This window comes from Mya arenaria, chromosome 11 (assembly GCF_026914265.1).
Source record: "Mya arenaria isolate MELC-2E11 chromosome 11, ASM2691426v1".
Taxonomy (NCBI): Eukaryota; Metazoa; Mollusca; class Bivalvia; order Myida; family Myidae; genus Mya; species Mya arenaria.
Genome location: NC_069132.1, coordinates 36,589,566 through 36,605,873, shown reverse-complemented (window position 1 = coordinate 36,605,873; position 16,308 = coordinate 36,589,566). Strand labels below are relative to the sequence as shown.

General features: G+C 34.2%; 1 protein-coding gene across 1 annotated transcript in view; it reads left to right on the top strand.

The window, feature by feature from the left end:
• LOC128209876 (eukaryotic initiation factor 4A-III) overlaps positions 1-16,308 on the top strand; it is a 28,436-nt gene that overhangs the window by 6,513 nt on the left and 5,615 nt on the right. The window contains exons 6-10 of the mRNA XM_052914135.1: positions 1,234-1,375; positions 2,466-2,604; positions 5,188-5,303; positions 5,792-5,899; positions 15,536-15,663. Coding sequence (XP_052770095.1) covers positions 1,234-1,375; positions 2,466-2,604; positions 5,188-5,303; positions 5,792-5,899; positions 15,536-15,663 — 633 coding nt within the window. The remainder of the gene's footprint in view (positions 1-1,233; positions 1,376-2,465; positions 2,605-5,187; positions 5,304-5,791; positions 5,900-15,535; positions 15,664-16,308) is intronic.

Here is a 16,308-nt window from a genome sequence, read left to right as displayed (position 1 = left end):
TTAAGGGCACTCAGATCCAATCCTTCTAATAATGATGAGTCACTGTTTTTTTCTTCACAAAGCACTCACAAAACACTGGTTTGCTGGTTTGATCATTAAAAAATAAAAATCGTTAGAAGTTTATAATGTTGTAAATGGCATCATTGTTAACTTTTAAGTGTGGACTTTTTTATCATGTTTCCATATATTTAAATTAAAGAAGCGCAGCTGAAACAGAGATCTCAAAATTTGAAAGAAGAACTGCAGATCACAAGTTTGTCCATGAAACTTCAAGACTAGTACAGTTTGGGAAGAAAATAACAATGACGTTAACAACGTTGTTAACTCTGACAAAGTTGTGAACAATCAGCCAATGGTTAAATATATTCCAAAAATATTCTTTTGAAATGAAATGAATGCATTAAAAGAAGGTGCAATTACCATTCTAGGTGTTAAAGCTACAATTTCACAGATTGACAGTCATTTTTAAAATTTTGTCTCTTCAATTCTGTCATATAAGATATTAAACTTACAATAGAACAGATCTTAATTGTTTGGGAAACTGCCGAAAAGTTCATTTTTCTTTAAGATTTGTAACACTTTTAGCCATAAAAAATAAATTTTGGAACGTAAATATGAAACACTGAGATATAATATTTTATCAGAAGTCTTGTATCACTGGTTTCTAGATACTTTTGCAAAAATTGGGTCATTCCAAGATAAAAAATAAAAAGGTGTCAAAACCGTTTATCTATGAGAATGGAGATTGGAAGCTTAAGCAAGTTACACTAATAGTGGTATTATATTAAGTACAGATGTAGAGCTGTAAATAGGATTGCTTAGACTTGGAGATGTAGCAAGTATCTTTTTCAAGTATATAACTTTAATATTCCTACAGGTGTCAGGGAGCACATTTATCATGTGTAATGGTACCTCTCAGCAGCTGCTAGGGTGATTTTAGTCTTTGCCACACTCCCCCAAGAGACTTAAAAATGTAACCACTATCTAACATTTCCTAATTCTCAGAATTTCAAGGAGCAGGTTAATGACATGGTATAAACTATTAGACACCGGCCACCCAGGTGATTCTGATCTTGGCTTTACTGCCCCAGACCGTTATCTAACACTCATATTTATACAGGTTTCAATGAGCATATTTACGATGTGTATTGGTACCAAACGCCAGTCACCTGGCTGATTTCCATCTTGGGCATACCCCCAAAAACCGTTATCTAACACTCCATATTTCCACAGGTTTCAAGGAGCAGATTTACGATGTGTATCGGTATCTGCCACCCGCAACCCAGGTGTGTCTGATCTCCGCCACATTGCCCCATGAGATCCTTGAGATGACGAGCAAGTTTATGACAGACCCCATACGTATCCTTGTCAAACGGTGAGACTTCAGTTTATTTAATAGTATTTGTTTTGCTTTCTCCTTGATTGTCTTTAACTTTGTCTATTTGTCCAGATATGCCCCTTATTCAACTAAAAATAGACTAGGCCTTAATTAATATACATTTGAATTGGGCTGCTCAACCCTAACTACAAAATAGATGCCAACGGTAAAAAAAGTTTTGTGCTTTAACATGTAGTTTAAAACCATAAAAGCCTTATTTAGAAGATAACTTCAAAAAAATGTTCTCCAATGATGACAATACAATCTTACATAAAGCCTAATATAATAAAAAATAATAATAAAAAAGCCTACCTACTCTAGCTATTTTTGAAAAGGATGTAACCCATTTTTGGCCCTTGCATTGTTACTTTTGTTAAAAAAAATCTATTCTCATGCTGGGTAGTGAATTTTGATTTTGATTTGATGACGTTGTATTAAGTGTTTGCAATATATTTCCTTTTATTACAAGCACTTAAATGTTTTATTTATAATATTGGAGAATATCAATATGTTGTTGTATGCCCTTTTCTAATCAGGAGAGTTCTGAATGTCATAGTTTGTAGGAAATAATCCACGGTTAGTAGGACATGCATTACTTGCAAAAATTGTGTGGTTAATGCCAGAAAGTCCCATTGGACATTATACATAGAAGGTTTTGGTAGATTCTGGCATTCACCCTACATATTTTTATATACTACGGTTTTAGCCAGGTTTTAAAGGGACAGGTAGCTGCAGAAAAGGGACAGGGTGCTGAGAGACAAAAGGGAACATTGTATCAGGCAGTGAATAATTAAAGCATTATGAATTTCATAGAAAATGTTAGAAATTGTGCTGATTTGAAGTAATATTAGATTTCAAGTACTAAATATGTTAGGTTTGGTTGAATCTGTAATCCTATTTCAAGTTTTAATAAAAACAATAGGAATATTTGAATGAAGGTAGGAGGGTGCACATTCTGGTCTCCATGAGGGCAGAAGGATGCTACCCAAAAAAGGACATTGTGCAGCAGCCTCCCATAATCCTCTAGCTAAAACCCTATATACTTTACATGCGAATTAGTTTGCATTCTGCTGCCCATGTGTTTCAGTGATGAGTTGACGTTGGAGGGGATCAAACAGTTCTTCGTGGCCGTGGAACGTGAGGAATGGAAGTTTGACACTCTGTGCGACCTCTACGACACTCTCACCATCACACAGGCCGTCATCTTCTGTAACACCAAGAGGAAGGTACGATGGTGGCGTTATTATAATTATATGGCCAGCTTCTCAAAGAAATGTGTTTGATGTCCTTTATTAGTTCATCTGAAAAACAAGTGGAGGTATTGTGATAGTCTTGGTGTTGTCGTCTGTGTTGGTGTCATTGTGCAAAAACTTGGCAATATAAAAAATGTGCAAGATATTCAAATGAAACTCATTATGCATGTTGGCCGAGACAATATGCACATGTTTAGCAAGGTCTATAACTCTGGCTTAATAGTTGTTGAGTTATTTCCATTGCTTGCCAGGAAAAAAACTCATTAGACTTACGTTGGCATTTCTTGCGCGACACCAGGGCTCTCACTATGCTGAAAATTTTGGGAGAAGTGACTTCTCCCTTCAGTCAATTTAGGGAGAAGTGGGGAGACTTTAGGGAGAAGTGATACTTTTCGTAACACCTGATACAAAAACTATGCCATACCACACACCTGGTTTTATTCACATTTAAATTGATTGCTATAACAATATAAAATGTTCATAAAATAATGTATCATTTTTGGCTCAGCAAAAGTGTATTTATCAATGTCACATAGTTTATCACCAAATAGCATCTAAAATGAAACAAAAACCAAGACAGCTAAGGATTTGAAACAATCAAGATGACTAATAAATTAACTGTCAATATAGTAGAGGGACGAATCTTATTTTGGTACGTTCGGGATAGGGTACGAATGTCACATTCAGCTCTGCTGTTATTTACTTGTCTCTGGCTAAATAATTTTAAATATGCTGACATTTAAGAACCAAATGACATTTAAATCAGTCCTAAGTGATGAAAACTTTACCAATACATAATGGGAGGTTGAGAAATTAACTCAGAAAATTGTTCTGACAAAATGGCGATCTCGCCGATTTTTTTGACATCGTTAACAGTAGAAAAATACTGTAAGTATTAAAACCCTACATAAAGCATAAAAAAATGTGTTTACACATCAATTTTTTATCGTAAACATTTCACTAAAACCAATCAAATATTTGGTGATACGTCATGTTATTGATTTTCTTAGCGCCACCTTGCTGATGGCCCGAGATAGCTATGACTGTCTGCTTCAAAAGCAACAATGTTTAGAATGTCTTGCATTGTTTGTTCAATACATATATCAATTATTTTTTAACTTCATTAATGCTTGACACGATTGTTCATAATTATGTCGCCTTTTCTATCTCATTTTAACGAACGTATATCATTTGATCAGGGTCTTCTCGATGTACATTCTGATTGGTTAACTTTCAATAGCTTGGCGATGTTTTGGTAATTGGATGACACGGCCCAATTATCGGATTAGGAGATTACCAAATTTTATGATAAGCTAATTGCGATGTTTTGACTTATGTGACAGTGGCCAAATACTCGCTGATTGACAGATTTACAATGTGCTAAAAATTTTCGGCGATGTCAATGTCGCTTTGATGATACAAATGGGCGAAGTCTGGGAATTTTAGGCGACCACTTCGCTCAAGTCGCCCCCTCGCGAGAGCCCTGGACACACTTGTTTCTTCATAGCCTTGGTGTTCCTGTTACATTGTGTATATTTGGTGACCACATAATTATACAACATCTCACAGTGAACATGTGTGTAAAGTTTTATGTTCCTATCTTCAAATGTTTATAACTTGTTGCCATATTATTATTTCTTTGTGTTTTAGCAACACTGGCTGTCATTTATAACAAAAATAAGACTAAAACTATATATTACCTCAGCTAATTTCCTTTCAAGCATAAAAAAGCTAACAATACTTGTACTGTTCTTAATGAATATATGACAGAAAATAACTGCAAAGGTCTTTTATATTTTGAAAAAAAATATGCATTTGCTTTATAATATGATAAGATCAGTTACTCTTCCATTCTCATCTATTAGGTTCTGTAAGTTCATGCATTTGGGAAAACAAACAATTCCAATAAAAAAGACATTTTCAAGTTGAGTGATGGTTACTTTTTCTTGCTTTTAATTTTCTAAGATGTTCAATAGTATGTGAAATCTACTGAACTTGACTTAAGTACAAAAAAATAGCTTGACTGATTAACAGGGGAAAAAAGCCAAATTATTGTTACAGACTTGATGTCCTCGTAAGGCATGCAAAAACTATTACGGAGGAGCATTGGCATTAATAAAGAAATGAAGATTGACAGTTTGACTCTTGTTCACAAATGTCTGGAGTCTGGTGTTGAGACTTGGACTCAGAAAATTATAATTTTGAATATTTCAAAATATTTTTGTTCATTCTGACAGAATATTGGTAGCAATCTTTGCATTGTGTTTTTCAGAACATATTCTACACTCTGTTTATGATCCTTTTGAAAAATATACAGCAGCTGTAACATTTTTGAATTTTTTGTGTTGAGTCTTAAACTCACACTTAAGACTTTTGCGGGAGTGAAAACCCTGACTCATACTCAATGTGTTTATTATAGTGAATATGGGACCAGCTTTTCAGTAAAAACCAGAGTACCTTAACGAAAAATTATTGAGTGCTCTTTCTTGGGTTATCCTAGATAAAATGATATGAAATACAAAAATACACGTTTTCACAAGAAATCCTTTTGTATAGGTTGATTGGTTGACAGAGAAGATGCGAGATGCCAACTTCACAGTGTCGTCCATGCACGGAGAGATGAAGCAGCAGGAACGTGAAGCCATCATGAAACAGTTCAGATCTGGGGCCAGGTAAACATTAGAGCTAGGGTTAATCTTTGCATTAACTTATTCTTTGATGTTTAATACAAATAAGCCTTAATTTTGGATGTACAGTACAACATTGTGACATATTTAAAGGTTTAGGTCCAGACAGACGTGTATGTCAGTCTTTTACTGAGCCCCAGGATTGTTGCATGCCATTTTCATACTGCAGAAAAATTGAACAATTAGTTGATAAATATGATTCGCATTATACAGTCAATATGCCTTATTGCCAATTTTAAAAAGTTTAATGATTGGCCAGCAGTTGTGAATTTATATTTCACTAGGTTTCACATTTGCGACCTAATCCATTTACATAAAATCATAAATCTAACAATCTACGGTAGAAACAAACATGTATGTGTATGTAATAAATATATTTATCATTAAACATTATTGTATGAGAATAACATGTAAACAAATTTTGTAAACATCGTATGTACATGTATATCTAAGTATATCTGCATCTATTACAGCCGAGTGTTGATCACCACAGATGTGTGGGCGCGAGGTTTAGATGTCCAACAGGTGTCCCTTGTCATCAACTATGACCTGCCAAACAACAGAGAATTGTACATTCACAGGTAATAAACCATCATATCTTTGGAGTGAGAGCTGAATGCGAAAAGATCCTAATTGCTTTTTCATTCTATAAAGCTTTGATACATTTCGCTTTCACTACCTTCTCCAAACAACAGTTACTTGAGATGATGCCCTGATTTTGATACTTTTAACTTATTAACCAATCAAAAGGGGATAAAACTGTGATGTACCTGGACACTAATATAATATCTATTTTCCTTATGTGTGTGTATACCATGTGATAAATACGTCATATATGCTACGTCGGAAGGCAACATTTTGCTTAAAATGAAGGCTTAAAATAAAGATAACCTTTCTTTTACTTCGCCGTTCTAAATGAAACAAATGGCAGTCTATGCTGCTTAAAGAGCCCCTCCTTCGTCAGACGGCTGTATTGTCAAAAGGTTTGTCGGAAGTGTTTTAATAACTAAACTCTCAACCAAACTCTGGTAAAAGACTGAAGGCATGGCTCTGTAAGCTCTGTTTCATTTAAAATGGTTAAGAAATATTGAAGTTATCTTAGTTAAAAGTCTTCATTCAAAGCAAAATGTTGCTTTCCAACGTAGCATTTATAAAGCAATATGTCACGTGGTATACACACACTGAGATATGCCTCAGTGACTCCATTCATTTTATTGGTCGATTTATGTTTAATTGAAACACACAAATTCTAATCCAGAATTAAAGTTAAATCTCAGTTGATTATTGAATACGGCCCATGGACTTGGATTCAATAGATTCCACTTTAACAAAACGCTATCCTAGTCATGCGAGCGTCAGCGTAACCACTTATGTTCAAGTTTGCCTACCACCTCAAATATTTTCAAAGTCCATTGACATATGGCTCTGAAACTTTGCACACTTGTTTACCAGTATGCCCCCAACCCGTACACAGGAGGAGCTAACTCTATCAAACATTTTGACAAAATTATGCCCCTTCTCTACTTAGAATTTACGTTAAAGTTTGCATAACACCTCAAATATTTTCAAAGTCCATTGACATCAGGCTTTGAAACGTACCATGCTTGTTCACCATCATGCCCCCAACCTGTACAGGTGAGGAGGTAACTCTATCAAGCCTGCCCCTTTTTTGACTTGAAATTTACTTTAAATATTGCGTACCACCTCAGATATTTTCAAAGTCCATTGACATCTGGCTTTGAAACTTTGCACACTTGTCACCATCATGCCCCCAACCTGTACACCGGAGGAGGTCACTGTATCAAGCATTTTGACAGAATTATGCCCCTTTTTCGACTTAGAATTTACGTTAAAGTTTGCATACCACCTCTAATATTTTCAAAGTCCATTGACATCTGGCTTTGAAACTTTGCTTGCTTGTTCACCATCATGCCCCCAACCTGTACACAGGAGGAGGTAACTTTATCAAGCCTTTTGACAGAATTATGCCCCTTTTTTTACTTAGAATTTACGTTAAAGTTTGCGTACCACCTCAGATAATTTCAAAGTCCATCGACATATGGCTTTGAAACTTTGCACACTTGTTCACCATCATGATCTCAACTGAAAAGCAGCGGAATAGTCGAGTGCGCTGTCTCTGTGATAGCTCTTGTTTTGTTCATGCGCAGATGAAAAAAGAGCCATTGTTTTTGTTAATCTTTGATTTATATACAAACCTGGCCCGTTTTCTCCAATTTTTTCAGCATAACAGGTTTTCTCCATGTCCATTAAAAGTCTCAAAACTGTTTAAAAACGAAAAAGTTACATATTTGAAACCAACAAATTTAGTAAGTCTACAGTTGATCCTGTTAAATGAAGATTGCTCAAGGATTTGGTTTCTATAGAAGTAATCAGATTAAAAAATTTCCTGTGCTACTCTTCAACTAAAACTAACAAATGTTCAGTGGATTGTACTTACAGTAAAAAACCTGTTGGGTCCAAATCTCTCGGCCTGATATTCTTTTTGGCTTGATCTGGATTGAAAGGACCGATTTCTTTTACTATATGGCCATATGAAATTCATGAAGACACATTAACTAATTAAGCTGAAAATAATCAACAACAACAACACCCCTTTCATCAACTATATTGTCTTAGCTAGTCATCAAAGTTAGATTCTTGAATGAATAAGCCCGAGTCCTTATACTATTTGATTGCCATCAATTGTTTTCAACAAGGCCTGCTATATTAAAATTTATGAACTTGGTTAAGCCCTGTGGGGATTTTACCAAGGCAGGTCTTGCAGGCTTGTGCTAACAGCTCACCCATCGTTTTGTCTACTGCAATGCCTTGTATCTAGTGATGTTCCGATGATCAATTATAATCCAAAATCGATTGGTTGGGCCTGAAATCGGCGACAATCGAAAGTATTTAATTAAAATTGATTATCAAATTATTTTTATGCCCCCACAAAGTGGCGGCATATAGGGTTGCCCTTGTCCGTACGTACGTCTGTCTGTCTGTACGTACGTACGTCCCGAAGATTGTTTCCGATCTAATTCTTGAAAACCGTTTGTCCAATCCTCACCAAACTTTAAACACATGTTTGTGACCATAATATCTTGATCAAGTTTGATAGTCATGGAAATCGCTTTAGTCATTTAGGAGTTACGGCCCTTTTTTGCCAAAAATACTTCAAAAATATATGTTTCCAATCTAATTCTTGAAAACTGTTTGTCCAATCCTCACCAAACTTTAAACACATGTTTGTGACCATAATATCTTGATCAAGTTCGATAGTCATGGAAATCGCTTTAGTCATTTAGGAGTTACGGCCCTTTTTTGCCAAAAATACTTCAAAAATATATGTTTCCAATCTAATTCTTGAAAAGTATGTGTCCAATGTGGATCCAACAAGTTTTTTCCTGCCTGAATGGCGCCATATAACCTATACAGTCTTGCGATGCCGTAAAACCCAACTCAACTCAACTTATCCTATATGTGCAGATTATCCTGAATAATCATTATGGCTTATTTTCTGTGACAAAAAATCGAAGTGGGGGCATCCGTGTCCTATGGACACATTTCTAGTTTTTATATATATTAGTAAGTGTTCAGATGTTATCTTTAACAAAATGGCTGATGAAAGCCACAATGAGCAAGAAAATGAACTATTTTTTATACAACAACGCTTAATAACTTCAATCATAGACATAAGGTATATGCATATAATGATTAAGAGTTTGATACTGTACATGAATAAAACTACAACTCTGGTACTATCTAGTATTTTAAAAACCGATTGTACTATCGATAATCAGTTACTTGAGTGGAACCGATCATCGATAGTAAAATTGCAACCCATTCCCAACACTACTTGTATCTTTTTGTCTGACCTACATTCACTGGCATCTTGAGCCTTAGTTTGAGACCCAGACTGAAAAGAGTGAGGTCTTTAATGTTAAAAAATATTTGATGATAGATAGATAGATTTATTTCGGCATAGGAAGCATATACATAGTTCACAACATAACATAGGATAAAATAATGAGCATTATTAAATACTATATCACATACGAGAAAACTATGACATACACACCAACACCAATGATAACACAAAAAAGGGCAAGCCCTTATTTCCATTGTGGTCCTTTGTATTGGTGGCATGACATAGAGAGGCGGACCTAAATATAATCATGTTTAAAAGTACTATTGGGTCATAAAAATGTATATCACAGTCAAATCTTGATTTAGTGGCACTCCTGTTTGCAGCTAGGATTTAAAACACATTACTAAAATTGTAAAAAGATATTAGCAAACAATTTAAAATCCTGAGCTGAAAAAGGTAAAAACAATTTTAAATACTGTTCATAAGATGACTTTTGATGCAATTATTTTCGACAAACTATATGCTATTAGATGTAGAAAAAATGTGTTTAACAGTGGTAAAGGTGTCTGCCTCTGACAGTAGAGGTATTGAATTTGATCCCCATCAGAGTGAGGGTGGTCCAGTGGTATATAAGTCTGCCTCTCATCCGAGAGTTTGTGGGTTTAATCCCCATCTGAGTGTGAGTGATATGGTAGTCTGCCTTTCACCCCAAAAGTTGTTGTTGTGAAAGCACACACAATGTATGAACATTACCAAAAAAGAGATACCCTGGTATTGAGGAGATTTTGTTAAAATTGTACTTTGTCAATGATGTGAAAGAATTTTTTGTATTTTCTATGGTAAATGAATTAGCCTTTAAGGTTAGTTGTTAATTTGAAGTTCAGAGTGATGTGAACTGTGACATTAAGGTAAGGATGGGTGTTCACTCCTAAACTACAATTTATTGAGTAGCATTTTATGGAAATTACAAATATTACTTCTTGTTGTATAAGAGAAGACAGTGTAGATTTTGTGATTAATGCCACAGAAGTAGGATCGTGCCATCTGTCTTGAATACTAATTAATTCAAATACGTTGAAATTTGTCGAAACTCCGAGATAACTTGAAAATAAAATATTTTGAGAAGATGAAAATTTGTCTACTGTCTATTTGCTATCCTTCTTAAAACATGCATTCAGATATAGCCGAACATCTGGCAATCAGTGTGAGGTTGATACATTTTATGGCGCACAATATAAGTTAATGCAAAAGTATTTTATTGCTTTAAATGTAAAAATACAAAAAAACAACATATGTTTTAGGTACAGATATAAAAATATTTCGGCCTATGTAAATATATTTTTTTAATTAATAGCTATGTTGGCACAAATTCCCACTTAACGCCTTAATATGGCTTATATTAAATTATCTTTACCTATCATTTTTGTTTTGTTTTGATCATAAAAGTCAAATGTGGTAAATACAATAATGCATTAAAATTTAAAAAAAATAATTGTGCATCAGCCTTTATTGTGCATCTTAGACTTAATAGTACTTCACCGTCAACTACCGGTACTTTCACGCATTTTGAAAGTAAGCATTGAAGTACACAAGGGTTTTCAAAAGCCTTATGTAAGGTAATCCATAACCAAGAGGCTATGTAGGCTTTACTGGAATGGCTTTTACATGTCCTTTTTTCAGTCCAGCATGTTATATTGTTTTTCCGAATCATCTGACATATGTACTCTAACCATATAATTGGATGCTGATTTGTACCTGACTTGCGTTCACCACGATAGATAACTTCTGCAATTTGGTTTCCCGCTTGCAGTATATTTGCTTTGATATAAAAGGGATATAAAACAAAACAATTTACTAGTGTGGGCGTTCGTAGCTTTAAATGAGCGAAGAGCAATTCTAGTGATGCTCTTGTTATTTTACTGTTTTTTTAAACTCTTAACATATGTCATTAATTTATCATAAAAAATTGCTCTCGTATGTTCTCATAATTCTTTGACTTGACATTAACAGGGACATTTGTCATTTTCCTGTTTTTTAATTTGTTTGTACTTTGGTCGCAGACATACGATACATCCATCTGATAATAAAGATGATAGTTAATAGTCAAAGTGTCATTGTTGGTGTCCAAATATAATCTGGACGAATAAAGTGAAAAAAGCAACCTGATATTAATTGCTTTGTCGTGGGTGGAATTTTTTGTTCTTTTGGTTTTGTTCAGTTCTTCCACGATGATCTAATTGCACAACATAATTAATAACTGAGGATATCTGACATTTAAATTACCCAGATGGATAACAATACTAATATTGGACATAGCTTACGGACAATAACTCACTATCAAATGCCTCAGTCTAGAGCTTAAACTCTTTGTATAGCTTCAAACAAGGAAATTATTGCCATTTGTTATTGAATTATTGAACACCATAACGTGTTTGGCAATAAAGGTATTTGCTCACATTTCTGGCTGTTGATTCCTATTCATTCCATGTTTTAGCTAATCTGTTTTATCAGTGAAGAAAAAACATGAGGTATGGTGATACCATTTGTGTCATTATTCTTGGCTTGTTAGCTTGCACAATCATTAACCTTGAAAGGGCTTCCATTAAGAATTTGAAACTGGAGGTATGAACTTCCTAACCATCCATTTTGGAATTTTTCTCTGAAATTAAGAAGTTTAATTCTCCCACCTCAGATAAGTTGATCCAAAAATTTGATCATGCTAGAAGTATCTATCATGTGTTTCCGGTACAGATAGAAAAATCAGACTCGAGGGCACCCGCGTAAGCCGGTTATGAGGCTTGCCGAGTCACTGGCCACGCAGCATGCCTGAGGGTTGGATTTTTTTTATCAGGACCGGATAAACATAATTGATATTTTTTTTCTTGCGTATCTAAAATTATCAATAAACACTCTTGTACATTTCACCAAAAAGCGTGTGCGACATTGTTTACTGACGTCATAAAGCACAGTTATTTTATATCACTTTTGATGTCAAATAGTTCCTCTAAAAATCTCGTTTTAACGATTATATTTTTTCACTTTTAATTAAAAGTCTTGCATTCTTATATATGATTGCGCTTTTTGAAATTGCATAATTTACTTTTCATTAATCATACAATAAAAGAAATAAGAAGTGGCGTGTTGTTGCGCTTGACTCCTCTTACATGGGGATGTAAGACAGGTTTTCCAGCAATGGTCACATGACCCGAAACACACGTCCAGTATGCAAGAAATTCTTTCCTCCCAACTCAGATAAGTAGATCCTAAAAAATTTAACCATGCAAGAAATTCTTATCTTGCCCACATGCAAAGATAAAACAACTACCCACATGGAACTCCTTTTTAATGGTCATTACATTGTAATTACCCCCCTTGTTGAAGTCTGTCGTCTGTAGCATCCTAGAAATCTTGTCTTGTGGCAATATTTAGAAACCTAACTAATTATTTCTCGCTTCAAATGGCACCATAAAGTTTTCACGCTCCATTCAAGAAATAATGCTGCACTCTACTCAGAACTATTTCAAGAACAATTTGACTATTAACATAATCTGAATCACTGCACGCATATCCATGACAACCACGAATTATCACAAATTTAAACGTATTTATTTTCACTACGCACAAAAAGTTTCCAAAAATAAATACAATTTTACTTTAAATTTTGTTTAACTGAGGTGGGAGAAAAAGCATCTACCATAGCCACTCGTGTAAGGTTTATCCCAACCCTCTCACGCAGAGTGTTCTGCGGAAACTCGTTAAACTTTGTTTCCGCAAAACACCCTACGCTCGGGTCAGGATGAATCTATCATACCCGCTCGGTCAAGGAAGATACTTATAGTCTCTCAAAACTACAGCTAATCTCTACTATAATGTTAATACTTACATAAATTTTGCAACTATCAATTGCCAATTGTATTCAAATTCAATTGATTTCACTTCAAGACGAACATGTTTAAAATATTTAATCAAAACTTGCTACCCATGTTTCCAGAGGCAATATGCTGGTGTCCAGCAAGTGCCTTAACTCTTGACGGCCCCCAATCATCTTTTTAAAGAATCCCTGTAAAAACAAGTTCAACAATATTCAAATAAAACTTGCTACCAATGTTGCCACAGTTAATATGCTATGTTCAGCAAGGTCATATTTCTTGTTTTCTTATGCCCTTTTATGATCATTGGCATTTAACTCTACAGTACCCTAGTTCCTGAGATATTAAAACATATTTCATAAAAGGGGGATGTAGAATACAATGTTTCAGTTATTCAACGTGTTAGAATTTAACACTTATTCATATAAATTAAGAATACAATATAAACATTAGAGAAAAATGGCATGATCGTTTAATGTCAATAATTTTTATGCGTATTTTGTCTGGCAGTTTTTACTTTTTTCATTGCTCAGTTTGATTTAAAGAGACATGAATTTTACCTAACCGTACAAATTATACATTACTTTCAGAGTTCTCTATAGATTTAATAAATGAAAATGTATAGTCTTTATTCAATGAAGTGTATAGTCTTTATTTAATGAAGTTAAATGACCTCTTAAAAGTATTGTTATTTCAGTGAATTAAAACAAAAATTCTGTTTAGTGGTTGTTATACTTCAGAAAGAAATAAAAAGGAATTTTTTACTCATGATTGGGGGGGGGGGGGGGGGCATTTGTCTTGTTTCTTTGCCAGCTCCTATTCATCTTAATTTTTCAGTAGTTATTAAAAAAGTATTCAACAGTAAGGTTCTCTTTTTAGTTGATCGTAATGTGAAAGTGATATCATTAAATTTATACTCGAGTAGTGAAACTTATCAGCATCCATGATTGTTAATATGATGGTTACAATTTCAATATCTCTGTGTATAATTATATACATATTTTGAACAATGGTATTTTTTAAATCCTTTGACTTGTCGATTTTGAAAATTATATCATTCGACTTATTGATTTGAACAACTATATCATTTGTCTTTATTATTTTGAATAGTTATATCATTTGAGTTTATTAATTTGAACAATTAAAGTATAATTGGCTTATAAAAAATAATAAATATCTATCGGTAATTTTAATTCTGAATAATGATGCTACCCAAAAGCATTACATAAAATATCTTCATCAGCTTTTTTTTATCAAATTTGTTTGATATAATCCATGGGCTACATGCTATCAGACAGGGGAATAAAAAAAAGCCAGCTATTTCACAGTCCTAGTCTTGTGAAAGTCCCGCAATAATGCCAGATTGTACGTTGTAATCAGCAATTTATTAAACCATTTGTTTGGCTAAGCAAATATTTGGCCAGGTCTTGAAGGCTTATTTGATATGATAAAGGCCACATCAGCAACCAATTAATGGCAAATTAATAAGGTTGCTTTAATTGGTACACATAGGATAAATATTGGAAAATAATCATATAAAATATGATTGATCATTCCGTATTGCTCAAGGGTATCAAAGAACGACAATTAGAGAAAAAAATGGGTCAGATGATCAATATTTGCAGAAGAGAGATTTTTAGCATGATTCAAATTTTTACCGATCTGTTTAAACTGACTCGCTGAAAAGCATGGCAAATTATTTGGAAGGCTAAAACTATGATACCAAAAGCTTGAACCCTTTAGCAAACATTGACATTTGCTCAAATATCTGGTCTGTGAAGACCACAATTTTCATAAGCGTTAATAACTGCTTTGAGCAATTCGTTGTTGGGTGTTTGACATTATCACATTAATTTATTGTTAAAAAGTCAAAATATCCATCCCTTTTGGTGGCCTAGTTGTTAAGGCATATGTTTTCTAGTATTTTTCTTGACTTAATTGCAGTGGATTTTCATAACCCACTAAAACCCAAATACTTTTTTTATACTATTTTTTTTTTTTTTCTGCATTTTCTATATCATAGAGTAAAATAATGATAAACTTTGTTTTCAGATGCCTAGGAAAAATAATTTATGGTCCAAAAACATGAGCGAGTGACCTTTTAAGTTAAATTGTTAAGACTTCTTAAAATCTGAAGGCTAATAATTGAGTCTGTTTCTTTAGCAAAAACCAGCATAGAATTATCTTACCGGTAAGTTTAAGGGTAGAATCTGAGTGTCTTAATTGGACAATACAAATAATTTGCTCATAAAGTAAATAGAATCACTGAGAATGAATGTTCAAGAGGAGAATAAGGATTATATTGAATATGGCCCACTTTGTCCTGTTTTAGAGGTCATGTGAAAAAGCACTTAAGGCCTGATGGGGCTGTCATTATTAAGTAATAGCCCGCTTATTGGGCAGGACGCATACACTTATATACCACTAGAGCACTCTTACCCTTATAAAGGTATTTCATTTTCACTTTATTCTGTTTCCAGAATCGGTCGATCGGGACGATTTGGTCGAAAGGGTGTGGCGATCAACTTTGTGAAGAACGATGACATCAGAATTCTCCGCGACATTGAACAGTACTACTCCACGCAGATCGATGAAATGCCCATGAACGGTGAGTTGACCGGCATTTATACTTGTGAAGCTCCATATGCAAGGTGCTTCACACTTAGGCCTGTACATACATTTCCAAAAATTTGTCATTTGTTCCACATGCTATTTATTGAAAGTTATCAATGCGTTGTCCTTGACCATGTAGTAAAAATAATATCAGTGTGGAGTTGGGTAGCATGTGTTCCTAACAACAATCATGTTTGATGGAAGCTTTTGAAAAAAACAAACATCTGTCAACTTTTGCTAGGGCTTTGATCTCTGGCTACTTCGTTGGAGTTGTTTTGGATTCATGTTTTAACCATAGATGGTTGAGTATGCTTGTAGTGTTACCATTTAAAGGTTTTCTGTACACCACACAGTGTCTTTCTGTCGTCTGCCTGTTTGAAGGAAAATACTCACTTGACTGTGTGAAATACTATTTCGGAGTGAAATTTCTCCATACTGTTATATTTCTGTAGACTTTATTAATATGGATAATTTTCAATTAAAGCCATCCACCAATCAAAACTGATGATCATTGCAAAAATAAGTCCATTGATAATAACTAATTAATGTTTATAATTTGCGCGTCAAGGTGTATTATTTGGTAAAAAGTCTCCAATTGGTGAACAATTCAATTATGCGAGAGATGTACCACTATCAAAAC